Below are 27,970 nucleotides of genomic sequence, written 5' to 3' on the forward strand. Positions count from 1 at the left end.
CAGCTGCTTGCCTTACAGAATAACTCAGAAAATGAGATCTTTCTCAACTGAAGACCTGTTTGTAGTATTTTGCAATGCATTCGGAGAAAGAGATCAACTTGTACAGCCCTTATTATATGCCACTGGAGGCCATACTTATAAAATAGCATATAAGAATTGGGCCATTAACATTTATGAAAATATGTAAGCTGATAAAAGGATAACTTTTTAAATGTTTGGCATTGTGAAGGCTTTTGTCTCTTTGGCTACCTTGGGGAAGCTGGTCTTGGGGGGAGCTAGTTCCTTTCCCAGTTAGAAATAAGTGGTCATCCAGCTCCTTTTGAAATGGTCCTACCTAAACCTGCTTGATTTTGACCCATGAATATGATGCAGTGGATGCTAAAAAAAAATCAAGTAGTGAAAAAAGACAGTGACATCTGATTAGGAGTGGATATGACCAAATGGTAGGATGGTATCAAGGGTTATAGGTGGAGAAAATGCCACTCCCCACCCCACCCCCACAACCACCATTATCATCAATTGCAGAGTGACTCAACAAATTATTTTATATGATAGTAATTGAATATTACTGTGCTGTAAAAAGTGATGAATGTAGAAAATCATGAGAATTAAAGGAAGTGACTCAGAGTAAAAAAATAGAACCTTCCATTATAACAAAATAAATGGAAAGAACAATAACAAAAAATTGAAACTGAGCATTATATAAATATAATGACCAAGCTTGATACTAAAGAGGAAATGACAATGCATTTCCTGCCCTTCTTTATAGACCTAGAGGACTATGGGTATGGAATATTGCATGCACTGTCCAACTTGATGGATGTGTTGGTCAGTTTTGCTGAACCAATTTTAAAAAGTTTGTTATATGTAATAGTCCTTTGACTAGGGGAATGGGGAAAGGGGGAATATATCAGAAAATAAAGATAATGAAAAACACAGATGAAAAGAATAAAATTAAAAAGTGGGAAGCTTTCTCATTCCTCTAAATCTTCATTAGGGAGATGCTTACTTTGTACTGGTTCAAAATCTATTCAGATCCTGTCTCCACCAAGCAGAGAAAGTTGGGTAACTTTTGCCCTATGGTTTCTTTAAAAAAAAATGACTGAAACCTTCCAACCTTCTGACTGATGTAACCTATTCTTGGAAAACCATAGTTAAAGCTGGTATCTCTTTTTGGTTTTGAACTCCATGATTCTTGTCTTTACATAGAAATTCCCTTTATATCCATAATCATTGTAATGCCTATTTCAAACATTTTGCTCAGTTTTTCTTCTTCCATTACACAGGTGATTAAAGTGTGGGATTTTGAAACAGGAATGTTGTTGTCTGAATTTATTGGAGCTCACGGCAATGCAGAAATCACCTGCCTGACTTTTGATTCCAGTGGCAGAAGGTACACTCATTCTTAATTGTCTATTCAACTCAGAATTGTCATTGAACCTCTTGATCTTGGATCTTAATGAGTAAACATTAATTCCACCTCAGGCTGATCACTGGTGGCAGAGATGGGTGTTTAAGAATCTGGAACTACAACAATGGGCACTGTCTAAAAACTCTGACCCAAGGCAAGTGACTTCCATTTCTCCAGGCCTTAGAATATGAGCATGTACACTTGGTAGACAGTATGGGCCAAAAGAGGATTGAAAGTATTATGGATGTGCCAGGTGTTATTTCCTCATTGAATTTATCTATAGGTCAATGTTTTGAGGAAAAGACTTGATTTGATTTATTTAGAGTGTTACAGCATTAAATTCTAAACATTTTTGATGGTACAGCATAAAGATAAGAAATCCCCCAAAAGAACAGTCAAATACACCAGGAACTTCACATAGGTTTCCTTCTCATCCTGCCAGATTGGCTACCCTGAATCCACAGACATTTAAAAGGGTGATAAGACTTTAGTGTATCCACACAGTGTTATAAAAAGGTCTTCTGAGGTTCTCTAGAAATTGTCCCTGTGTCTCTGCATCAGTCTCATGTCATTCCTGTGTCATCTGTGTAAGTAACATGGGGTTTTTATACTATTATAATTATTGTCATGTCTATTAGCTACAATCATGTTTTTACTATGTCTACCAATAGAAATATTGTGAGGAAGAAGAATGGCTACTCAAAAGAGGTTAAAGGACTGTTTAAAGTCTTGTGATGAATTTTGGTAAAATAGTTGGGGAAGGTGTGTGTGTGTGTGTGTGTGTGTGTGTGTGTGTGTATGTATGTATGTATGTATGTGTAAAGTTCTGGGCTCAATGCTTCAAAAATAATGTCATGTGATCCCCATAATAACCCTGGAAAGTTTACAATAATATGCTATTATTATCCTCATTTTACAGTTAAAGAAAATGAGGCAGAGATTAAGTGGCTTGCCTAAGATTATACTGCCAGTAAGTACCTGAGGCCAAATTTGAATTCAGGTGTTCCTGACTCCAGGTGCAGGACTCTATCCACTGGGAAGAGCAGAAACCTCTCTGGTTATAAGATCGAGTTTGGTAAATTAGCAAAGCTTCCTTACTTGCAGGGTCTTTGAATTGTGGCCTGGAAGTGGTCATTATCTTTAAAAAAAAGTGAATGATTTCTTCTCCACTCACAAGTAGAACCAGACCCAAAGCAAGGAATTCAAGTGTTTACAATGGAAATGAAAACTCCTTGAGAATAGGAATTGTTTCATTCTTTATGTTTATATATCCCAAGTGTCTAGTACACTGCCTAGCACATAGTAGGCAATTAATAAATGCTTGTTGACTGATTGATTGACTTAAAGTGTCTTTGAGAATACAAGCTGATTAAATGTATTATTTTTCCAGATGAAAAGCACAATGAAGTCTGTGACTGTACTTATGTGGAAATGTATCAAAATAAGTAAGTTATGTATCCACAATAGTGAGACTCGTTCTTCAGAAATGCTAACTTGGAGGAGAGAAAACTTGGTGGGAGAGGCAGGACATGAGAGTCATCCTCAAGTATTTCAAGGGTTGCCATGAGGAACTTGCCCTCGAGTACTACTATCCTTATTGGTCTCCCTACTTCCAATCTAATCTCTCTAATCTGGGGTTTTCTGGATACTACAGAATAATTAATTAATTACAGAATAATTAATAAATAATTAATTAATGATAATTAATAATAAATTCCACTATGAAATAGTGGAAGCTTGTAGTCAGAAACCTAAGATTTGAAACCTTCCCTCCCTGTTAGGCTTGTGAACTTGGAAATATATTTAACCTTTGTAAGCCTCTTTTTCCTCATTTATAACATGGGGCTAATACCTAACTAAGGTAATATCTAACTTATAAGTATGAAATAAAATAAACTATAACATAAAATACTATATAAGTAAATAACAATGCCATTGCCTGCTTTCACAAGAATAAGTCATTAGGGGATGTTATGTCCATTTATATATTTTTCTTACCACCCAGGAGTAACAGCCCGGGATAACTTAAGCTCAATATCCTACTGGAGACTGACAAATTCCTCAAGTACTACAAAGGGAAAAAAAGTAATTGCCTATTAGCTTATGGCTTTGGAGTCAGGATTCATTAGAACCTAGATTTCTAGATTTAGAACTCAGAGATCATTTAGTCCAAAACATACAACCCTCTAAAACTTGACTAAGTTACAGATGGGTTGCAATCCATGTTAGCATGATGAAATCATGAGTACTTGATCTATTAATACAATTTATAAGTATGATAGACAAACTTAATTATCTGACTCTTAAACTTCTTATCATTCTAGGTACATCATAGCTGTGGGATGGGACAGAAGAATAAACATGTATTTTGTAAGTGAACAGCGAAATAAGACAGTTTCAACTCCCTGATATATAATAATCTGAACTTTCTATCAGTTGGATATTTTTCTTTTACAAAGAAATGTTGGGAAGAGGCCAATACATTTATCTTTAGTATTTCTCACCTGGTAACATACCTGGCCAGTGAAGCAAAAATTGAGTCAGGAAAGAATTCTTTAGCTTTTCTTCTGCATGCATTTTTCTTGCCCTGGTTTTGCCCGTTCTGTTGTTTGTTCTCCCTGGTCTCAGTTGGGTACAGAAGGAAACTGATTACAGAGACAGTAAGTGGCAGACATGGCTGAGTCACATTGGGCTACCCTTAGAATCCATTCATTTTAACAAGCATTTATTGAAGTGTTGTTACATGCAAGACACTGAGCTAGTTGCAGTGGGGAATAAAAAAAATCAATAGTTCCTGCCTTCAAGGTCTACCATCCTAATTGGTCTCCCTACTTACAGTCTTCTGCTTTCTTTTAATACACTCAATTCAATTTTTAATAACACACATATTAAACAACTGTGTGGAAGGAACAGTTGCAAAAGCTGAGGTTATGGTGGGGGTAGGAAATGCCTGCCCTCAAGGAGCAGGGGGAGCAATGGATGACAGTTGAGTTAATACCTGAGGAGGGATGTGAAAAGACTTGATGACAGTAGCTTCAGGCTTGGTGACCCTTTGTAATGGAGAGAAGCCTGGCTGATGATTCTAGAAAAGCACTGATCCACCAAGCCCAGAAGAGAGCTTTAGCCAAGGAGAATCTCATGAAGATTCCATGAATCAAGAAAAGACTTCTTGTGCTAGAAGCAAGAATGTACTCCTTAGCAACATTTGGCATGTGTCTTGATACCATGTATGTTAAACTGGAGCCCACTCTCTCCATGAACTTTCTATGTGCAAAGAAAGAGTGTGTCTGGTAACCCTGAGGGCTGGGCAGTCCTGAGGGCTAGAAGTTCCTAGTACTATCTCTCATACCATGCTTTTAAAAATTTTTTTCTACTGGGGGAATACAGTATTTACCCAAGTAAGCAAATTCAAAATAGTTTCAAGAGGGAGAGAATGCAAATAATTGGGGAAATCGGGAAAAGTTCCCATATAGAAGGTGGCACCTGAGTTTTGAAGGAAACTAAGGATTCTATCAGTAGAAGGTACTAGATGCATTTCAGACATGAGGTCCACATTTTGTTGTTGTTCATCCTTTGTTCTTAAGGAGGACCAATGACATCAGGAAGGTGATATCTTGATTTGCAAGTGAACTGGATTTAAGTGAGATAGAGGCTGTGCAAAGTCATCAGCCTCACTCTCTCCTCCACTGTCATCTGAGTGCAGGGGCAATACATAGGTTGGGATGACTGGAGATGGCCCCAGATGCAATGGGGAGACCTTGCCCTTTTTAAGCTAAGGTCTTTCCCAGGTGTCAGTTTGTCTGAGACAACACCCATTCAGTGATCCAGTGACTTAAGGCTAGGTGAGAAACGAGGCAAAAGATGACCAAGTTTGCCTACTCAGAAAAGAAAATCAACCTGGGACCCTCAAGGTTTCTGGTCAGTACAGAAACAGGTGCTATACTCACTCTGAGTCATCAAAACTCAAATAATTACCAAGTGATGCTTGGGCTGGGACCTCTTATTGGCCAATTAGGGAGACCAGAGTGATTTGGGTTTCAGGCATAATCAAGTAGCTCTATTTGTATCCAAAGGCAGAAAAGGTGGAGAATGAAGAAGAGCTAGAAAGTCAGTTTGTCTGAAACAGAATCCATTTAGGAGAGTAAAATGAAATTGCATTAGGAATATAGGTAGGAGAGAAATTATGGAAGGCTTAAATGCCAGACAGAGGATTTTATATTTTATGCCAAAGGCAATAGGGAGTCACTGATGATTTTTGAGGTGGGGTTGAGTTGGAGGGAAGGGTAACATGATCATATCTACATTTTATGAATATCAGTGGCAGCTCTGAAGAACTTGGAGACATGGAGACCAATTAGGAGGCAGTTGTAGTGGTCCATAGGAAAAGTGATGAGGACTTACATTAGGATAAAGGCTATGTTAATGGAAAGGTAAACAGATATGTGAGAGACACTGTAGAACTAAAATCAATATGGTTTGATGACTGATTGGATGAGAGTTGAGGGAGAAGGAGGAATCAAGCATAGTCTAAGCTTGTGAAACTAGGTGTAGCTCTCTCTCTGCTCTCATTCTCCCAACTCCCATCTGCACTGGCAGGTTGGGTCCTCAGAGAGTGATGACTGTGGCTCCCCTCAGGATTCTAAGGGTAACCCCAAGGGTCTGGTAATCCTGAGAGGCAGGAGTTCCTAGTACTATCCTTCACGAGTCTCCATTCAATGGGTCTCTTGCTAATCAGCCAACGGTTAACTTTTTTTTTTACTTTTTTTTAAGCAATTGGGGTTAAGTAACTTGCTCAAGGTTACACGGCCAGGTGTTTCTGTGTGGGTGCTAAGTGTCTGAGCCCGGGATTCAATCTCCAGGTCTTCTCAACACTGGGGCCAGTGCTCTTAACTCGCTGTGCTACCTGGACGCCCCTATCAATTTACTTTTACAAGCTATTTACCAAGAAGGTATAGGAAGGACAGAAGGTGAAAAAATATCCTCCACACCAGACTGTGGGACATACTCTTTCCTTGCACATAGAAAGTCAGTGTGGAGAGTGCACATGCCAAATTCAGTAAGGAGTAGAATCTCACTTCTAGCACTAGAAGTCTTTCTTCTTGATTCATGGAATCCTCATGAGGTTCTCCTTGGGTAAAGCTCTGCTGGGCTTGGTGGATCTTTCTAGAAGCTACTCTCATCAGATCTTTCCACATCCATTCTCTAACATTATCTCAACTGTCACCCATTGCTACTGCTGCTATTGCACTCTATGTTGTTGTTGAGTTGTTTCAGTTATGTCTGGCTCTTCATGATGCCATTTGGGGTTTTCTTAGCAAAGATGCTGGACTGATTTGCCATTTCCTTCTCCAGTTCATTTTACAGATAAGGAAACTGAGGCAAATAGGGTTAAATGACTTGCCCAAGGTCACACAACTAGTAAGTGTCTGAGGCCAGATTTGAACTTAGGTCTTTCTAACTCCAGGCCTGGAATTGTACCTGATTTCAATTGCTAAAGAGATCTCTGATGGCTCTGATGGATCTCCTAAACTGACAAGGTTTCCAAGGCCCTACCCTCTGGTAAAAATCACTTACCTAATATTTGGAAAGAAGAAACACAAAAGAAATAGTGGTGTTGTGCTTATGGACACAAAGTAGCCAGGTTGCAAGGAAGGAAAAAAGTCAGAGATACCATTGGATTGTCCTTTTTGTATGTGAACTCCCTTCCAGTTCAACATTTCCTAAGTCATTGGTTCTTCTGGCTTTGTAACCAATTAGTAGATTTTCATCACTGCATAATACTAGCTTCTTAGTCGGTCATGGCTGGAAACAGACTTCCAAAGTTCAAACATATTAAATTGAAATTAGGCAGGGAACATCTGTGTATACTTTGTATAACACACAAGGAAAGCTGAGTTTGAGCAGCTCTGAGACAGAAATTCTTAACCTATGGTCTGTGAATTTGTTTTTTTATGATTAATATTTTTAGAACCATTTCAACATAATTAGTTTCCTTGTAATCTTCTGTATTTTATGAATTTAAAAACACTTCTTAGAATGGATCCATAGGCCTCACCAGACTACCAAAATAGTCCATGACACAAAAAAGGTTAAGAACTTCTTCCCAGTGGATAGCCCTCATTAGCCAGCTTCTCCTTACACATATGTACATGTTATTCCCCCTGGTTTGACTGTAATATCCTTGAGGGCAGGAATTGTTTCACATTTATCTCTGTATCTCCAGAGCTTGGCACATAGTAGGCATTTACTAAATGCCTGTTTACTAACTTGGTTCATTATCCTATCCTTTCACTGAACTCTTTAAAATCCACTCTCCTAAAATATATTTTGCAAGTCAGACTATGCCTAGCTTTCTTCTCTTTCTCTATAGTGAATTTTAAGACAGAATTATTTCTTACTGCCACAGTTTCAATCATGTCTACTCTAGCAACAAATTCTCTTTTGTTGGTCAATCATGATGCCATAATGGCAGTTCTTGTGGCTTTTTTTTAATTATTTGAAGAATGAAATAATCATAAAGGCAAGTCAGGAATCTGTCAGATGTTCCAATGTCAGCAGAGAGAGGGCTTCAGAAGATATGCAGATAATTAAAGTCTCCCAGAGCTGCTGTAGCATGCCTCTATGCTAAGTTTGTGATGTGCTTTGTAAACATTTCTAATTCTCCCTCCTGTCCAGGTCATAATGCTATCACAATGTTGATACTATTTCTACCTCCATCGATTCTTGCCCAAATGCTCTTCAGTATGCTTCCTCTAAAGCAGTCTATCTTCTTAATATACAATGCAGTTCTACCCCACCTTTTAAATCTACTTTATTTCTTTTGAGTGAGGGAGACCTTTTCTGAGTCATATTCTAGTCATGAATCACATCTTATTAAGTCTCAATGGTCCATATGAGTTCATATTTACCTCCTTGCATTAAGATCTCTAGTTCACCCTATTTATTACTCATATTTTGTGAATTTATGGTTCCGAGGCCATGAATTTTATTGCTCTTTCTCTTTTTGGATATTGTTTCTTGTGAATAAGTGGTTCATTCTTCTGCTATTCTTCCTATGTTATGACTGCTGCTTTCTATAATACCTAGATGTATTTGAGCATTTTTCTTCTTCCTCCTCAATTTTCAATTTAAAGCTCTAAGCAGATTTACAAGCATAATGGATGACTAGACAAGAAGAGCTCAGTCCTTAGGAATACGCAGTGTTCTCTGCCTGGTGTGTATCTGTGTGGAGGACTGGTGAGTCTGCATCTAGGCATGCATAATAGAAGTGCTGAACCCTGATTTAGAGCATGGACATGTGAAGAAAAGCCTCTAAGCTAGGACTGAGTGTGCATACAAAAGGCACAAATAGACCAAAGATCTTTTCCCGGTAGCTTCTGAGAGAGGAGGAAAAAAAATCCTGTATAGATGGGGAAGTCTCTCCTCTACCTAGTTGCCTGTGGTCCCAAACACATGGAGCTGCTGTTTCTTCTGTATCTGCAACTAGAAGGCGGAGGCTTAGAGTTCAGCACTGCATCGTGCATGCCTCATGTTCCTTCTACTTGATCTTAGATAAATGAGTGTCAGACACAGCATGGACAAGGTCATGACCTTGTGAACTATGAAAGGAAAGGTCAGAAAAAAACACTGGAGATCCAGCAGTTGAGGTGGTAGGGAGAAGTGTGCTCCAGGTCTCAGAAGATTTTGTACTTCAGGTCCTGCTATATAATCTCTTCAAATATCTCTTTGTAAAAGCTAATTGAAACTAATTGATTCACTGATACTGAGGAAGACCAATGGGTATATCATGGTATTAGTGATTGGTTAGATGATACTGAGGAGATGTTAACTTAATGGGGATTCATGGACAATAGTACTAGAAAGATACCCTAATCCCTCTAGGACCTCAAAGGGATATGTAGTCAGACATGCTCTGGGGAACCAATTTGCTATTTGGAGTATGAGTTAAGAAAGTGAGCCTGGAGGCTAAATGTGCTACATTTTTTACCAGTCCTACTAAGGTATATTCCATCTCTCAAAAGCCTATCATTACTATATTACAAGCTGAAATCCATAAAATCCAAATCACATTCTCAGATACTATCTTCTTCAGTCTTCTGTTTACTCTTTAAATCTACATTTGTCTTCAGAACCCTCTACCTTCAAAAGGCAATGATGCTGAAAATACCGCCTTGTCCCTAAGGCCTTCAATTTTTTTAATTTTCCTCAGGACTTAATAATTTTTAGCAATGCTTTCCAGATTCTTCTGATGGTACAATTTGTCCCAATGTAAATAATCCAAAGTAGGTAATGGACATAATATTTGACAATTTTCATACGCCTCCATCATGACACAGAAATATGCCCCAGATATCTTGTGTTATTTACATCCTCAATAACCCCTTATTAGGAAGTCATGAACCACCACTCTTCATCTCCAACTGACACTTATGGATTTGTAGCATTTTTCCTTGCAGGACAAGAAGGAGCTTCTTTCTCAGATGATCTAGGTCCACTCTCCATGTAAAGTGGCCCAGAGCAATTATTAAACTCCAAACGTTCAGTGTCATTATTCTGCCACATTCTTCTACCATTAAACATCCTGACATATGTTAGAATTGACCTTTGACCACTGAGATCCATTTTCTTCTGCATTTCCTCCACAAAACTCTTTTTCCATTCTTTTCATTCTATTCAAAAACCTAAAGAGCAGAAAAGCATTCTTTCGGCCCTTTTAGCCCATGTAAGATGGAGACTAACTTGAACTTTATATATACCAAGAATTAAATCTATCTATTACACATCATTTATTTGCACTGTGGGGATATAATGGAGGGGATATTTAGGATGAAAGACATTTTCCTGGCCATTAAGGGATTGGGGGTGGAAAGTGGAAATCCTTCCACCTCAGACCTGGAGAGTAACAATTGACATAGTCATGACCAGCGTTCTCTCTCCTTTTACCAAATGATTATTACACAAAAGACAGTCATGTATAGCAAACAAACATATTCATCAGAGCAATCAAGGAAAACAGTAAGAGGGAAGCTATAGAGATCAGTTCACAGAAGAGTAAAGAGGGCTCTGTGTCTAGGAAGTGAGATGAAATTTCAGCTCAACTGAGGAATGAATGATCTCACCTAAAAAGCCTGTTCTTAGTAGTCCCTGAGGTTCAGACACCAACACTAGAGGACTATATTGGGGTGCCAGTTCTTCCCTAAATGCCTATGGCTCTGGAGGCCTCCCAGTCTCCATTCGAAGTCTGTGCCTTTTTTTCCTTGACACCTCTTTTCTCTTCTATTTCTCGTCTCTCAGCAATTTCTCAGTCAGTCAGGAGTCACATCAACTTAAATGATGCAATATGAAGTATCTCAGGGCTGTCCTTCGGGGGACTGCCAAACTGCCCTGGGTTTACATATATGAATATAATGGTGGTTTGGTACAGGCCCAGAAGCCACTAAGGAGAAAATATCTTTTCACATGGAGAATGCCAGAGCACTGCTTCCAGGATAATTTGAGAACTACCTTGGAAAGGCAGACCATGAAACATGTGTACACATTCTGTAACTGGTTTCATTCAGCTAACCACATGATGAAGAAAAGGCACTTAAATTGACTACAGATTAATTCAAAAAGACCTCTCATCTTCATCCTCTACTTCTTGGCCTTATCACTCTTTCGGGGAGGGCTGGGGGTAGCAGGACCTCTGGGTCTGTTACCTGGTGTATTCTAAAGTCACAGAGGAGTCCTTGGCAGCCTGTCATTCCAGATTTTCAGTTTTGTAGTATCTGTATGCTGAAGAACAAGAAGTGATTTGGGGAAGTGAGTTTCCATGACTTAGCACAGTGCCTGATACTAAATAAATGCCTGTTGATTGACTGACTGACTTTGAGGAACCTATCCCACAGGCAGTTGAGAGGTAACCTCATCTAGCAGTCTTGCTTCAACTTGGCATGAATCTGATAGGATCGATGCTATGTAAAGAACTGAGGTCAATTTTGAGCCAAATCTCTTGATCTCCTTCTATAGTATAGGGAGATTCTGCCCCCAAATTATTTGTGGAAATGTTTGTCTATGTTCTGCATAGATCTTTTAAGATTCCTTTGTCAAAGCTACCCAATGTCAAATAGTTAAATGTTATTGGGGTGCTAATTACTGGACCCCTAAAATGTGGGGAACATGGCCACTGAAGGCAGAGAAAAGAAATGGCCACAACAGCACACCTGAGGACCCTGAGGGGGAGATGTAACAGGCCTGGCCCTGAGAGAGCCACAGTCAAGTATGATATAGAAGAAAAATATTAAGGGGGCCTGGGGACAGAGAAATGAGGAAGTCACTAAAAACTAGGAGTATCACAAAAGATATTTATGTAGGTTTCTTCATCGCTCTCATCAATAGTGTTTAGTTAATAGCCAATGCCAAAACAAACAAAAACCCCACCAAAAACCTTGTCCATCTTTTTCTCTCTCTCAGTTTGGCACAGTACCTTGCACATATTATGTACTCAGTAAATGTTTGTTGAATAGAAAACATACATATATTATCTACTTCTGTGCTCATACACATATAGCGGAAAAGCAGGTACAAAGAGAGTGAGAAGAATATTTTTTCCCTTTTGAAATGACTATGAAATTCTTTAAGAATACAATACAATCAAAGCTGCAGTCTTCTCAAATATTTTTGCTAAAGAAAATGACAACATCTTGGCACAGGGTTGGGGGAGGAAATAGGAATCAGGAACAAGACAGAAACTCTCTGGGGTAGCAAAGAAGGATTTTCTAGGAGAGGGTTCTGAACTTGCCCCTTCCATTATCCAAAGGCAATCTCAGTCAAAGGCAAGGCAGCTGGTGTGCGGGAGGGCACAAGACCAGCTTTAGTGTCTCTAGTTTGACGCCAAGCAGCCGAAGAGTGTTCAGAAGTTGTTTATCCAGGCTATAATTCACCTGGGCTCTTTGCTTCTCTTCCTGTTTCCTCTTATTCATCCTGTTGCTCAATCTTCCTACAATCAAAAGGTGGGCCCAGGGAAGATCAAGAAAGTAAGACTCAAATAAATTTATAAGCCACTAGGTAGCAGCTGTGAGATAAAGATGCTCATTTTGTTTCTTGTTTTAGTATTTTTTGAGGGCAGAGGGAGAGGGAGGATCATAGATTTAGAGCTAGATTTAGATTAAGAGGCCATTGACTCCAACCCCCTCATTCTATAAATGGGTAGTAATGTGACCAGGGGCCTGGGGGCCAGGGAAGAATCACTAAAAATTAGGACAATTAGAAAACACATATATGTAGGTTTCTCTGCCACTCTCATCTGTTAATAGCTTTGTTAATAGGTAAGAACAAAACCTTGTCCATCTTCTTCTGTGTCTGGGGCCCAGTGAGGTTAAGTAGAAAAAAGAGAGAGGTTAAAATTAATGGCCAAAATGAATGGTCAACCTCTCACGCTCTGGTTCTATAATACAGTCAGACATCACAGAAAGTTAGCTCCAAATTGTAAGTTAATTATTAATTTGAAAATGTTCCTTTATTTTAAGAAATGAATGTTTCATTTCTTTATTCATATAACACAGCAAGGTGAAAGAGTATTTTCTGGGAAGACAGGTTTACAATCATTCTCAGGCTTTATTGGGGAGCTGATTATCTAGCTTATCTTAAGTGTAAGGCTTGTATTTCAGTTACATGGTTTTTTAAAAATAGAACAATGTGCAATAAATAGCTGTAGGTATAATAATGAAGACAGGGCAGTGACTGGCCCACTCTTTCATCAGCATTCAGCTGTCACCAGAAATATGATTTGCTGAAATGCAATTACCTTAATGCTTTTGCACTGCATTGCTTCTCATTTGCATGGGCTCAAGGGGACTTTGCTATGACATTTTGAGGATTTCAGTCAATGGCAGGGCCCAGGAAGCTGAATTTTGAAGGGTTAAGAGGTGGAACAGATCCTTCACTGTCACGTGACTGTGTTGACTGCTCATCATTCCAGTTACAGACAGTTTGTCCTCTTTGATTTTTGGTGCAGGATTCTCCTCATGACTTCCATCACTTCTGGAAACCTCAGCCACACTGGCCAGATGATCTAGTAAGTTTTACCTCTCGTTCTTATTCACCGCCTGAAAGCAGGAATAAAAAAGAATGTCTCCTTTGTCCAAGGGAACCTTAGGACTTTGCTGATTTACCTGGGGAAGGAAAGAGTGCCTAAGAAGCATTGGTATGGCGGTGTGGCCTACAACTCAAGGCCAGATGAGAAAGTTTGCTGTTAACATGAACTTCTGCTAAATCTACTTTATACATGAGCACAACTGTTCACATGGAGGAGTTACCTAGCAAGATCAAAAGCATGTGTGCTCCTAGGATCAAACTGACTGACCTATCATGTCGATGGGCAGAGCTAGAAACTGATGATGAGGATGTCATAGATGTATACCCACATTCCAGGGCTCCCCCACAAGTATACAGTTGTAACCATTTAATGCTCTTCCCTTAAATGCTTGTTCAAATTTAGAGGGCACACAAGTTTCAAGTTGGCTTCCTATTTGTCTGCAGGGGTCACAGGATATACTGGGAATAGCATTATATTCAGAATCAGAAAACCAGGGTTCAAATCTTGGCTATGACACTTATTATCTGTGTGACCTTGGGCAAGTCTTCTAACATTTCTGAAGTCCAATGTCCTCAAATCCAAAATGAGGGGGTTGGACCAGATAATCTCTCAGTCCCTTCCAGCTCTGAATATTAGACCCCATGATCCAATACCTCACTACTAGAGGAGCTCTTTGTGATTCATATGAGGACTCTAAATGTCCCGAAGTTCCTAGAAGAGTTAAATGACCTTCATGTCTGCTGTCAGAAGGGAGGCAATGTGGCACAGTGGAAAGAACCCTGGACTTGAAAACAAGAGATTAAAATAAAGGTTCTGCCATTAAATCAACCAAGTATCATTCATTTATCAAGGACCTACTATGTGACAGGGACTCTTCTAGGTACTGGTAATGGTTGTCTTTCATTCTCAAAGAAGACCAAAACAACATCACTATGCTAAAGCCAAGTTTCAGGGTGTCTGACTGTGGCTGATCAGATCAATATGAGCTTGGAATGCTCTACTACAGTTCAGACACAAATAGTCCATGTAAACATTTGGAGTGGAATCTCCAAATTTGCGTATCCTGCATTTCCTTTGAGCTGTTTCAATTTTGCTTTGCTCATAGAGCACAGCACTTTCTCTGATGGGGGCACTCCATGCTGAGTGTGCCAGTGTCTCCCATGTCACACAATCAATTCCAAAGTTCTTGAGAGAGACCTTGGGAGTGAGGGTTGGTACTATATTACTTTTTTCTTTATATGTACTAGGGATGTAAAGGAAAAAGTGATACAGTCCCAACCCTAAAGGAATTTACTTACAACATGTGTAACCTTGGTCAAGTCATTAAACCTCTCTGTACTGCAGTTTTCACACAAAGGTGAACTAGAACTATATAATCTCTTAGGTCCCTTTTACTTTTACAGTTAGTATCGTATTTACTATTTGGGGTAAATCCACGGCATGCCACACCACTAAGCTGAGTTCCCAAGGAAGAAAGAATATTGTTTCTCTCTCTATCTCTATCCCTCTCCTTGTCTTTCTATCTCTGTCGGTCTCTGTCTCTCTACCCACACATCTTTATGTCTAGCTCTCTGTATCTCTGTTCCCTTCTTCCTCTGTCTCTCTCTTCTCCAAGTCTCCCCTCCCTTCTCTTGTCTTCTCCTCTTAGAAAAGTACAGATTGACTTATAGACTACTAAGCAAATGCCCAGTTTTCCTCCAGGGGAGTTCAAGTCCAATGAAATCATGGTTACATCAGGGTATATAAATATGGTTGCCCATATAGCCTTGAGCAATGTTGGGCAAGACAGTGTGGGGAAGGGAGGAAGAGAAGGGGGAAACATCGTGATAAGGGGATGTGGAGCAGCTGAATGTGAATAAATAAACTACCTCTTCTTTCCAGACTTCTTTCTTCAGTCCTCTTCCATCCCCACTCCCAACTAGAATTATAGACCTGAAGACACTTTAGAGATGAACTAGTCATTTTACAGATGAGGAAACTAAGTCTCATTTAAGAAAAATCACTTATTCACAGACACACAAGTTAGTGGTAGAACTGAATCAGAACATGTCACCTGACTACTAGGCTACCCACATGGATACTCTCTGGGTTTGGAAATTTGGAAAGAAAGGTGAGTCTCTTCAGAACCAACAAGATCTTCATAGACGCGTAATAAACTGTCACTCAATTTGCCTCCACTGGAAAAGAAGAGATGAGTTAAACAGAGCTAAAGTTTAAACCTGATGTCATAGGAAATCTTTACAACTCTGCAGTGACAATCTTGGAAGATCATTTTTAAATGTCTTTTCTATCTTAAGGGCTGCCTGCCATCTGGCTCAGCCCAGGATAATTAATAGCTTCCTGAGAGTCATCTTTTGAAAAGGGCAGATCATTTGAATTCTGATCAGCGTGCACTCACCACCATGGTGACCAGGTGGAAAGTATGAAAGGATTTAGTAATCAGAGGGCTTTGTATGCAGATGGAGGGCTGAGGTTGTTTTCTGAAAGCTGGGCCACCTTGGAGAGTTCAGTATTGTGTTGCTCTGTGGCAATCTGCAAGACAAATCACAGCCAGGCTGGGGAGGAAGAAGACAGCTGAGTTTTCATTTCCATTCATTTTTTCTATGCAAGGAGTTCAAGTTCCCTGTGAATACTCCAAGTCAGACAACATGGTGAGGGAAGTGGCAGAAATGTTGGCTTCATGGGAAAAGTGAGACTGGGGGTATCATGGGATTTAGAACCAGCAAGAACTGTGGTGATCTTCTATACCCCACCTCCCCCCTTTTTGCAGATGAAGAAACTGAGGCCCAGAGAAGTTATTAGTGACATGACCAACATTACACAGGTAGAAGGAGATAAGTAGCAAAAGGCAGAATTCAAACTCATGTAACACATACTTCTCTGTGCATACCAAGTTCTAATAGAAAGGATTTCAGCCCCCATATGTAACACAGGACCTTTTACAAAGGACTATATACTTAAAGACATGATCACAAATATACTGCCCAACATGTAGGAGGTATAATCCTCCTCCCCCACTGGCTCTCAGGTCATCAGGACTCAAACTCATGGGTCTATGAGGATCACCTCTGGAGCCTGAGGACAAATAACACAAAACAAAAACAAATCTCCCCAGGTCCATTCCTTGGAGAAGGAGAGAAAGGACATTCCTTCCCCTCCTAAACTTTCAGTTCATGGTATCCATGTTAGCAGAAACAGATAAAAGGTATTCGAAAGGGCATAGTAGGAAAAAAAAATGATGGAAAAGAGAGCAAATGGCTCAATCTGACCACTTTTAGGGACACAGGCAGCCAATCAAAGGAAGCTTCCCTCAACCACATGGTAGGACTCTTTGTAGGCTCCACATTAGGCAAACTGGGTATGCTCAAAGGCCCCTTTAGGTCATCTCCATGTTAACACTGGATATGCCCAAAGAGACCTGTGTTTGAGTCAGATGCTCTGATTCCAAATCCAATCCTCTTTTCCTCATACTGAGATGTCTCTAGTCTAAAATTACTGTCTGACCTGAAGAGAGGCATTAGATTTGTTTTGTTCAATCCACTGTTGTTTATTTGTTTCAGTCGTGTCCGACTCTTTGTGACCCCATTTAGGGTTTTCTTGGCAGAAATACTGGAGTGGTTATTTTCTTCTCCAGCTCATTTTACAGATGAGGAAACTGAGGCAAATTGAGGGCTAAGTGACTTGCCTAGGGTCATACAACTAGTAAGTGTCTGGGGCCAAATTTGAATTCAAGAAGATGAGTCTTTCTGACTACAGGTCCAGCACTCTATCTACTTTGCCACCTAGATGTGCAATCCACTAAACTAGATTAAATAACACAAGAGGCCAGAATAATCCCCTAAACATATGGCTCATTGTACAGTGAAGCATCTTCTTAAATTCTCTCCTTTACAGACTCTTTTTGTAGTCCTAGTGCTTAGCACAGAACATGGCACATAGTAGGCAATTAATAAATGTCTATTGATTGATTGACTGTTTGCTCAGCTTCACTTTCTCTATCTCCATACCTATGATTCTTATAGATCCGAGGACATAAGGATGATATTTTATGTGTGGTTCAGTGCCCACCTTCTCTTCTTGCCACCTCTAGTTATGATGGGGAAATTATCATTTGGAATATGATCTCAGGACACATGTATTGCAAGCTAAACACACCTGTCCTTACTCACCACTCTGAAGACCCAGAAGGTACGTTTAAAGGCAAAGCCTGGTGTTTGAATGTACAATGATGCCAGCATTTAAATAATACTTTAAGGTTTGTAGAGCACTGTAATGTTAGTGGGATATAAGATCTTCCCTACCCATTAAGAGACCTCACATGGAGGCCATTAAGGGAAGCTTGCTTAGGGGAGGTTTGCTTATTGGAAGGCTTTCACACCTTTCATTAATTTCTAATTAGGGACTGAGTCACAAGGGTTGTGATGTCCCCTCTACTCCCCACCCCCCACCCCCACCCCTGTTGTAAAAAAAGAGTATATATAATCTGAAGTTAGCATTTTGCTTTGGGGCTTACTCATTGGAAGAGTATTCTCATAATTCGACCAGATGAGACTCTGTGTAGACATTAAGGAACGTCCCCCCTCCCTGGCTTTGAAAAATCTGGATGTTGGTGCTTCTCTCTCTCTAGTAACTATGTATGTATTGCCTTGGTCAGATAGTTGGATCTGTCTGTTGATCTGTGCTAATTTCTCAGACAGAAGCCCTGTCTGATGGTCTTTATGTCTCTGCTTGTATTTTCTCTGTATTTTCTTGGTATTTTCTCTCAAGTTCAGGGTGCTGAATTTTCCCCTGAACTAGTGAATATAATTAAAAAAGACTGTTGGCCCCTTAAATCCCTATCTTTCCTAGTAAAGCAGATCTGAGAACCTATGCTAGCAGCATCCTGGGTATGCCAGTGCGCTTGCTGCTACAAGCACTTTACAGGTTTCATCTCATTTGATCTTCACAACAACCCTGTGTTACTGTTATTTTTCCCATCTAACAAGTGAGGGAACTGAGACTGAGATATTAAATGACTTAATCAAGGTCACACAGCTAGTAAATGTCTAAGGCTGGATTTGAACTTGGGTCTTCCCGACTCCAGGCCCAGTGGTCTATCCACTGAGTGACCTAGCTGTCTCTTAAGAAGACTTAGATTTGGAATCAAATATTTCTGGTTGACCAGGGCCTCTAGTAGAGCCCAGACAACTTGCTTATTGCTGTTAAGAATACTATCATCCTCCCACTTACCCAAGCTTCCAACCTAAATGTCATCCTCAACTTCTTTCTTTCTTTCACTCCCTGTAACCAACCTGTTGCCAAGTCTTTTTAATTCTACTTTCGCAACATCTCTGAAATAGACCCTTTTCTGATGCTGCAACCACCCTGGTATAAACCCCTATAATCTCATACAGGGATTAGCCTGATGATTGGTCTCCCTACTGAGGTCTCTCTTCATATCAGTCCATCCCCCACTCAGCTGTCAAAGTGTCTTAGAGTGCAGATCTCTCTCTCTCTCTCTCTCTCTCTCTCTCTCTCTCTCTCTCTCTCTCTCTCTCTCTCTCTCTCTCTCTCTCTCTCACACACACACACACAGAGCTCCAATGGTTCCCAATTATCCTCCAGGATCAAATACAAAGTTATTTGTTTGACTTTTAAAGCTCTTTATGTCTTGTAATTCCTACCTTTGCATTCTTCTTACACTTCCATCCCCTCCATGCACTGCAGTCTAGTGACACTGGCCTCCTTGTCGTTCCTGGTACAAGCCCTTCTCCTAACTCTAGGTATTTTGGCTGTTTTCCATGGTTAGAAAGCCCTCCCTCCTCATCTCTATCTCTTGGCTTTCCTGACTCCCTTCAAATCTCAGCTAAAACTCTAGTACATAGTTGTTTGTGTGTTTTCTCCCCCATTAAAATGGGAGTTCCTTGAAAGCATGGATTGTTTTTAGCCCTTCTTTGTATTCCCAGAACATAGTACAGTGTCTAGCACAAAGTAAGTGCTTACTTAATATTTGTGCACTGGCTGATTGACAGAGTTCATACCTGGGAACAGTAACCTCTAGGGGGAAGAAAAAAATTCATAAATTCAATGGAGATTTTCTAAAAATGTCACTGGATCTAAAGTATGAGATCTGGGCTATAGTCCTGACCTTGCTATCTATTACCTGAGTGACCTTGGTTGACTTATTCCATCTCTCTGAGCCTTTTTCATGTATAAAGTAGAAGTAACTACCTTTACAAGACCTATTTTCCAACACTATTGCAAGGAAAGTGGTATATAAATCTTATAGCATTGAAGAAATATGAGTTATCATATTGTTACCAAAATTATATGACATAATAAAACATATTATTTGTCTTCAGTGTTTGCTGCACTCCATTTCAGCTCATGCCCTGACCCTTCAGATATCCCATTAAGAGAGGCTCATATGTCCAGTCCTCTCTTCCCCCATCTCATAATCTACTGTATTAGGGCTACCTTGGCTGGGTGGAACAATGTGCCAAACCTTCTCCATCTCCTATTAACCACCACCTACAACCTTCCTGGTGACATGTCCAGTTCTCTCAGAGCTCTAACTCTACTAAAGTGATAATAGATTAATGTGTTATACTGAGTGTTATATTAACAAACAGGAAAAGATTTGTTATTGATGTGGGAGCTATCCTTGGGTCATCTGTCTGGATATAGTCAGACAAGTGACTCATCAGAAAAGTAAAATTAAGGTTTTTTTTGGTAAAAACAAGTCAAGAAGAAGAAAAAAGATATGACAGGCAATTGTCTCTAAAATGGAGATGATTATACAGTTAGTGTGGTGCACAGTGCTAAACTTGGAGTCATGAAGGCCTGAGTTCAAATCCAGCCTCAGATACTCACTGTGTGTGATATTGGGCAAGTCACTTACTTGTCTGCCTCAGTTTTCTCAACTGTATAATGAAGATAATAATAGTATCCACCTTACATAGTTGTTTTGAGGATCAAATGAGATAATATTTGTAAAACACTTAGCTTAGTAAGATCTTAATAAATGCTCATTTTCTTTCCCTAAACAAGTAATTGAAAACAAAACAATAGGAAATGGAAAACAAAAAATAAAGAAATATCATTAATACAGACTACAATAATTTTATCCAGAAGCTTAACCAATGTAAATTAATTGCCACAACAAGGAGACCAAAAGAACCTAGAAAGTGCCTTTGTCAGAAAATATTTAACTTACTTGTCAAATTGAGAGAAAGGAATATAAAAGGTAACATTGGGTTAAAAAAAAACACTCATAACCCCCGGGGTGGAGTCAAGATGGCGGAGTAGAAGCAGGACCTTCCTTCTGCTCTGGCTTCCACCTTCCCCAATCCATGTAAAAAGGGGACTCTGAACAAACTTTGGAGCTGCAGAACCCACAAAATGACACAGAGAAGCTAACTTCCCACTGAGGACAGCCCAGCAGGTTGGCAGGAATCGGCCAGCGCAGTAACTCCAGATCAGCAGCAGCTGTGGCAGTTTCCAGATTTATCAACACATAGATGCGAAGGACAAAGGGAGAAAGGTCAATGCAGTCTGGACTTTGGGACCTAGTAAGTGGGAGTGTGTAGCTTTTGCCCCTGGGGCAAGAAGCTGCTGAGATGCCAGCAAAGCCAGCCAGCGCCACGTGGTAGCTTCAGCTCCTGGCCTGCAGAGTGTAGGGAGACCAAGGAATAGTCTGAGGGGTAATCGCTCTTGCTTTAACCTGCTTGGATCTGGATTGCAGTCTAGGGTGGAGGTCCTGGGGTGTGTGACCAGCTTGCCAGAGCGTGTGGAGACCTCAGAGAGGGTACCCATCAAATACCTCTGGCAGCTGAGAAAACCCCAGCATTTGGGACAAAAGCTCCCCTGTCTGGTGGCAAAGTCCTACTGTGGCAAAAAGCCCAGGGGTCAAGTGACTGAGGGGTGACATGACCAGGCAAAGGAAGCAAAGCAGACAGAAGATTCCAACATTAGACTCCTATTTTGGGGACAAAAAGGAGCAAAGCATGGAACAGGAGGAAGACAGTAAAAGTCAGAACTCCTGCACCAAAAGCTTCAAAGGAAAATACAAGCTGGTTACAGGCCATAGAGGCCCTTAAGAAGCAGATAAGAGAAATGGAGGAAAAATTGGGAAGAGAAATGAGAACAATGCAAGAAAATTATGAAATGAGAGTCAACAGCCTGACTGAGGAAAATAATACCTTAAAAAACAGACTAACTCAAATGGCAAAAGAGGCTCAAAAAGGCAATGAGCAGAAAAATGCCTTAAAAAGCTGAATTTGCCATGTGGGAAAAGAATCTCAAAAGCTCAATGAGGAGAATCATTGCTTCAGAATTAGATTGGAGCACATGGAAGCTAATGACTTTATGAGAAATCAAGATGCTGTTAAACATATCCAAAAAAATGAAAGAATAGAAGGCAATGTGAAATATCTCATGGGAAAAACCACTGACCTGGAAAATAGATCCAGGAGAGATAATTTAAAAATTATTGGACTACCTGAAAGCCATGATCAAAGTAAGAACCTAGAAATCATCCTCCAGGAAGTTCTCAAAGAAAACTGCCCTGATGTTTTAGAACCAGAGGGCAATATAGAGGTTGAAAGAATCCACCCATCACCTCCTGAAAAAGATCCCCAAAAGAAAACTCCTAGGAATATTATAGCCAGGTTCCAGAATTCCCAGATTAAGGAGAGAATATTACAAGCAGCCAGGAAGAAACAATTTGAATATTGTAGAAACACAATCAGGATAACCCAGGATCTGGCAGGTTCTACACTAAAGAATCGAAGGGCCTGGAATATGATGTTCTGGAGGTCAAAGGATCTGGGATGAAAACCAAGAGTCACCTACCCAGCAAAACTGAGTATCATATTTCAGGGGAAAATATGGTAATTCAGTGGAATAGAGTACTTTCAAGCATTCTTGCTGAAAAAACTAGAGTTGAATAGAAAATTTGACATTCAGATACAAGAAGCAAGAGAAGCATGAGAAGGTAAACAGGGAAAAGAAATCATAAGGAACTTATCAAAGTTGAACTATTAACATTCCTACATGGAAAAAACAATAATTATAACTTATGAAACTTTTCTCAGTAGTTGAAGGGAGTAGAGATATATATATATGTGTGTGTGTGTATATGACTATATATGAGGGTATATGGGAATATGAATACATATGTGTATATATGTTTACAGGTATACATAGATAGAGGGCACAGGACCAATTTAACAGGAAGGGATGATACATAAAAGAGGAAATTAAGAGGTGAGAGAGGAATATAATGAGAGGAGATGGGGAGAGACAGAATGGGGTAAACTATCTCATATAGAAGAGGCAAGGAAAAATGGTTACAATGAAGGGGAAGAATAGGAAGGCAAAAGGAAATGGGTCAACCTTATTCCCATTGAATTTGGCTTGAGGAGGGAATGAATCTGGAATTCAAAGTTTTAAAATCAAATACTCAAGTCTTTCTCTCTCTGTATACACACACACACACACACTATTATTAATACTATTTTACATGTAATTGGGAAATAAGATATACAGGCACTGGGGCATAGAGATTCACTGGAAAAGTCAAAAGGGGTATGGAAGAAAATGTGGGAGAGAGCAGATTGGAGGAGGGGATATCCTGTGGGACTGCTATTTTGGGACGGTGGGTAGGGGGAAAATGGGGAGAAAATTTGTAACTCAAAATCTGGTAGAAATGAATGATGTCAATCAGAAGTTAATAAAGCATTTGAAAAATAAAAAAAACACTCATAAAATCTTACAAAGAGGGATAATGCATGATATAGAAAGTATCATTTCATAAAACAAAAAGAAGCAGGGGAGGAAAAAGCCAATTTAAAGAAAGTTTGACAAGATATCTCACAAAGCAAGTTGAAAATGATGGTGTGAGTAGAACACACAATCAGTGAGGAACTCTGAAGAAGAACAGGAGTAAAAGAGATCATCAAAGAACTGCATGATAGGAAGATAATTTCTTCCATGACAGGCAGAGTGTTCTACTGGTACATTCATGAGGAGAAAGTGAAGTAGTCTTACAGCAGGTTAAGTCAACTTATGGGAGGAAATAGACAAAAGTCACATAGGATGGGCAGGCATGGATGGACTGTGATCTTCATCCTTGGAAGGAATACCAATATGATGGAGATCATACATCCAGGGCTCTTAACCTGAGGTTTGTGAACTTTTAGAAAACACATTTGGATAATTATATTTTTATATAATTGATTTCTTTGGTAATCCTATGCATTTTATTTTATGTATCTAAATATCTTCTTCTGAATACCACAAATACTATGGTATTTGTATAGGTTTCACCAGATTATCAAAGGGGTGCACATCACAAAAAAGGTTAAGAACTTCTGTCCTGGATCCATTTGAGAGCTTGAATGATACCCCTGGTAACATATTTGCATTATAACAATTGATTTCATAAACATTGACTTAACCAGAGAAATAATTATAATGGTGAAAATTTCAGAAGTTCTTCATTTGTTATGAATGTTCCTTTTTCATTTTTGATGCCAGTAATTTTTTTCCTTTTAAAAAAAATCAAATAAACTGATGGTTTATCTATTTTATTGTTTCTCTCCCTCTTCCCCAAAATTCTACTTTTATTTATGGTTATTTTTCCTTAATCTCTTCTTTGATTTTCATGATTTCTATCTTGGTGTTTAATTGGGGGGTTTTAATTTGTTGGTTTTCTAGTTTTCTTTGGTTGCATTTATGGACCCAGTGGGCAAATCATCTATGAAATCAACTGCAAAATGAGTACTGGTTCATGAGAATCACAACCACTTTGCTACATTTAACTTCATTACTGAGTGTCAATAAAGACAGGTCTATAAGCCATCCTGTTCCTCTAGAGCCTTCAGGTTATAAAGTGGAATGGGGAGGGGTAATTTTCTGCTCATCATCCAGACCTCAGGCTATCTCTAGAAACTCCACAGTTTGGGGAGGGGGGCTTAGTTTTGTATAAGATTGGGTCTGAAATAACTGGACACCTTGATTATGTTGGGGGAAAGTGGAGGGAAAAGGTCAGGGTGACATGCGAAAGATGTAGGTAGACAGATATCCATGACTGCAGTTCTCTTCCTATTAAAGAATCTTCAGGCGTAGAAAGATTCTGAAGGACCTATCATGGGTCCCAAGCCAATTCAAGTGTGATATAGTGGATTAAACATTGGACGTGGAGTCAGAGGACCTGATTTTGAGTGTCAGCTCTGGCCTTTACTATCCTAGTCATTATGGCAATTCATATAACCTTTCCATAGCCTTAGTTTCCTCATTTGCAAAATAGAGGTAATAATATGTGCATTACCCAAATCACAGATTTGTTTTGAGGAAAGAGACTTTTGAAATTGGTTTTCTATTATCATTATTTTTATTCATGGAAAAAAAAGCATCCAAACCAAGCTGGGCCTCATCCAGGGTCCCCCCAAAGTAATTTAAATCTGTGAGACTACCCCAGTACTCACTAAAGAGGATCTCAGAATATTGCAGACTTGTAAGGGACCTCTGTCTCTAGTTCAACCCATTCTTGAATGGGGTTCAACATCTCCCATATGATAATCCAACATCCACTTAAAGATCTTTTATGATGGAGAACCCATTTCCTTCTAAGGCAGTCCATTTCATTTTTGAACAGCTCTAACCTCAGGAGGCCTTTCTTCACATGGAGCCCAAATCTGCCTTCCCAAAGTTTTCATTCATTTCTCCTTGTTCTGCCCTTTGAGACCAAAGAGAACAAGTTCAGACTCGTTTCCATCCTTGAGACAAAGATTTGAAAGACCTGAAGGATTTCTGTCTTTTGGATTGACCATTAGCTCAACTATTGACTATAGTAGCCCTTGAATTCTACCCCTTTTCCCACTGAAGGAGGAGAAAATCCAAGGAAATTACTGTTGTTCATAACTGGATCCTCCTCAAAGAAGCTGAAGATGGGAGTAGTACTGCTATGAATGCCCCTTAGCTCAATTTTGCCCATTAGCATTCATATTTTGGCTTGACCCCATAGGCTACTGGGCAAAAAACTGTTGGTCAGACATCAGTCAGCATTGCAATCAGCATGGCCAAAGGAGTTGCCTCCTCACCTTCATCAGCTACCATATTTGCAGGAGGTAATCCTGGAGCAATTCTGTTTGCAGATAGATGTGTGTTTTATGCATTTCTTCTCATCTTGTGTTACAGATAGAAGTGTTTCTCATCTCACATTTCTAAAGACCCGTGCAGCCAAATTTGAATCAAAAGCTGCTTCTCTCATTTCTAATGGGCCCCAAGGTAAGAACAGGAATTGTCATCAATATAGTTGTGTTTCTCTTATAAACTGATTTTCCTGGAGCAGTTTACCAAAGATGCTTTCACAGAAACATGTCTTGCAAGGAACAGCCATGAACACATTTACTTGGTCCCCATGGATTTCCTGCTATGGCCCATCTTATTTTAATGAAACCTTGGATGTCTAGACTCCTCTATTAACACGAAGAAGATAGACAGTTAATTCTAGGGGCCTGTTCACATGACATATCCCTTCACATCAAATATCTCTTAATGAGCAAGTCCAGATGCCTTAGAGTCATGCATCTCTATCTTCTGGTTTTCCCTGGGCAGGGGCAGGGTGAACTGAATCCCAAGTTATAGTAAGCATAAAGAGCAGCCTTATAGGGAGAAAGATGTCACAAGAGGACTAAAAGTAGCCTGAGGAGTGTCCATAAAAACAAGGCAGGGTGGCTCTTTGCCTTGGCAATAACGGAAAGGCTTAGGGCTTGAGATCTTCTCTAGCACTCACTGTCTGGTTGAGGCACAGATGTGTATATCCTAGGGATGGCTCAATCTCCATCCTCTGCTCTGTAGCAACCTGGGTTGGGAACCAAGAGCTCTTATCCTAGAAAGAGAAACAGAGAATTTTAAGTAGCATGAGGGTAAAGAATGACCAGTTAATTCCTGAGCATGTGTCAGGGTGGGGATTGTGCCCCATTTGGAAAACCTGACAAATGAAAATCCTAACCTGAAAAGGCTAATTAAGTTCAAAGCTTCTTCAGAGGGTTTCTCTAGGGAAAGGAAGCTTTGAGCATAAGCTCTCATTTTTGAAATACAAAGTGATAGAATGTTAAACCTAGAAGGAACCTTAGAAATCTTCTTGTCCTGGTCCCTTCATCTAACAGATTAAGAAAGCAAGGTTCAGAGAGAGGAAGTAAAATGATCAGAGATACAAAAGTTCAAAGCACACACCATTTCCAGAACACATCTGAAAGTGCATTTATATAAGAAACTTAAATAAAGTAATATTGTCAAATAAATAATCCCACTCTCTTGTGTCTCCAACTGAAGCTTACTCCAGAACTCATCTCCTTCTGGAAATTTATCCTGATTAATTGAGAGTATATATCAACACATGCCTTCCAATGGTGCAATGGCCACTCCTCCATGCCTTTCATCCTGTGCAATACTCGCTCAATACATAAAGTGCTGTAGGCTGTCCTCTCACTCTCTTTTCACTGTATGGAAGCCAGTTCAGCATCCATGCTGCCCATCTGTTATCTCTCTGACACAATAAATGACCAACCCAGCTCCTTTTCCAGTCATACATTTCCTGGATTATATCCCTTATGCCACCTCCTGTGCATGGATCATGGTGGGAAAAGTGCTGCAGCCTAGTTACACTCACCATTGCCTTTGAGGCACCTTCAGCTTTAATTCTCCTGCCTGAAGTTTCTCCCCTCTCCAGCCCCTCATCCACAAGCGATTTTCCCAACATACATATCAGACTTGGTCACTCCCCTACTCACTAACTTCCAGTGGCTCTTTATTACCTGTAGGAATAAATTATAACTCCTCTGTCTGGTATTTAAAGTCCTTCACTACATGGGGCCATCCTACCTTTGGGGCTTTCTCCCCTTCACATATTCTACAGTCTAACAAAACTGGCTTTCTGCCTTTCATGTGACACCCTATCTCTCCCCTCTAGACTTTTGCACTGACTGTTCTCCATGCCTGGGATTCACTCCCTTCTCACCTCTGCCTCCCAGTTCCTACCTTCCTTCAAGGAGTAGGTTGAGCAGCCTCTCAAGTCTTCATGAAGTCATCTTCATGAAGCCTCTCCTGATCTCCCCATTATTAGTGTTCTCTAATTACCTTAAACCTCTCTCATATACAGGGTATTCCAAAAGTCCTAGTTCAGTAATTACTTAAAACTGCAACTTGGGACATCTGTATATTTTGATTTTATTTTTACATGCATGTGCTGTCCCCCTGAAGTAGATTGGAAACTTCTTAAGGGTAGAGATTGCTTTTCACTTTGGTCAACTTTTTGCCTAGATGTAGTAGGTACTTAGTAAATGCTTGGTGGTTGATTCCAAGGTTGACAACTGAATCAAATCACCTAGAGAATATTTGTGATAAGTAAATTAATGAGAGAATGAGTGAATGAAAAAGTAGATAGACGTGTGTGTGTGTGTGTGTGTGTGTGTGTGTGTGTGTGTGTGTGTGTGTGT

The 27,970-nt window shown here is 39.8% G+C and overlaps 1 protein-coding gene across 1 annotated transcript in view; it reads left to right on the forward strand.

Annotated features, from left to right (window-relative positions):
- LOC138155137 (cilia- and flagella-associated protein 337-like) overlaps window positions 1–27,970 on the forward strand; it is a 99,091-nt gene that overhangs the window by 62,398 nt on the left and 8,723 nt on the right. Inside the window, exons 8-14 of the mRNA XM_069080183.1 lie at window positions 1,287–1,393; window positions 1,486–1,565; window positions 2,802–2,856; window positions 3,736–3,781; window positions 13,407–13,466; window positions 17,510–17,675; window positions 25,668–25,757. Of these exons, the coding sequence (XP_068936284.1) occupies window positions 1,287–1,393; window positions 1,486–1,565; window positions 2,802–2,856; window positions 3,736–3,781; window positions 13,407–13,466; window positions 17,510–17,675; window positions 25,668–25,757 (604 nt within the window). The remainder of the gene's footprint in view (window positions 1–1,286; window positions 1,394–1,485; window positions 1,566–2,801; window positions 2,857–3,735; window positions 3,782–13,406; window positions 13,467–17,509; window positions 17,676–25,667; window positions 25,758–27,970) is intronic.

Source organism: Petaurus breviceps, unplaced genomic scaffold (genome assembly GCF_028583685.1).
Source record: "Petaurus breviceps papuanus isolate PSGF00001 unplaced genomic scaffold, PetGlider_PUasm1.0 91133, whole genome shotgun sequence".
NCBI lineage: Eukaryota > Metazoa > Chordata > Mammalia > Diprotodontia > Petauridae > Petaurus > Petaurus breviceps.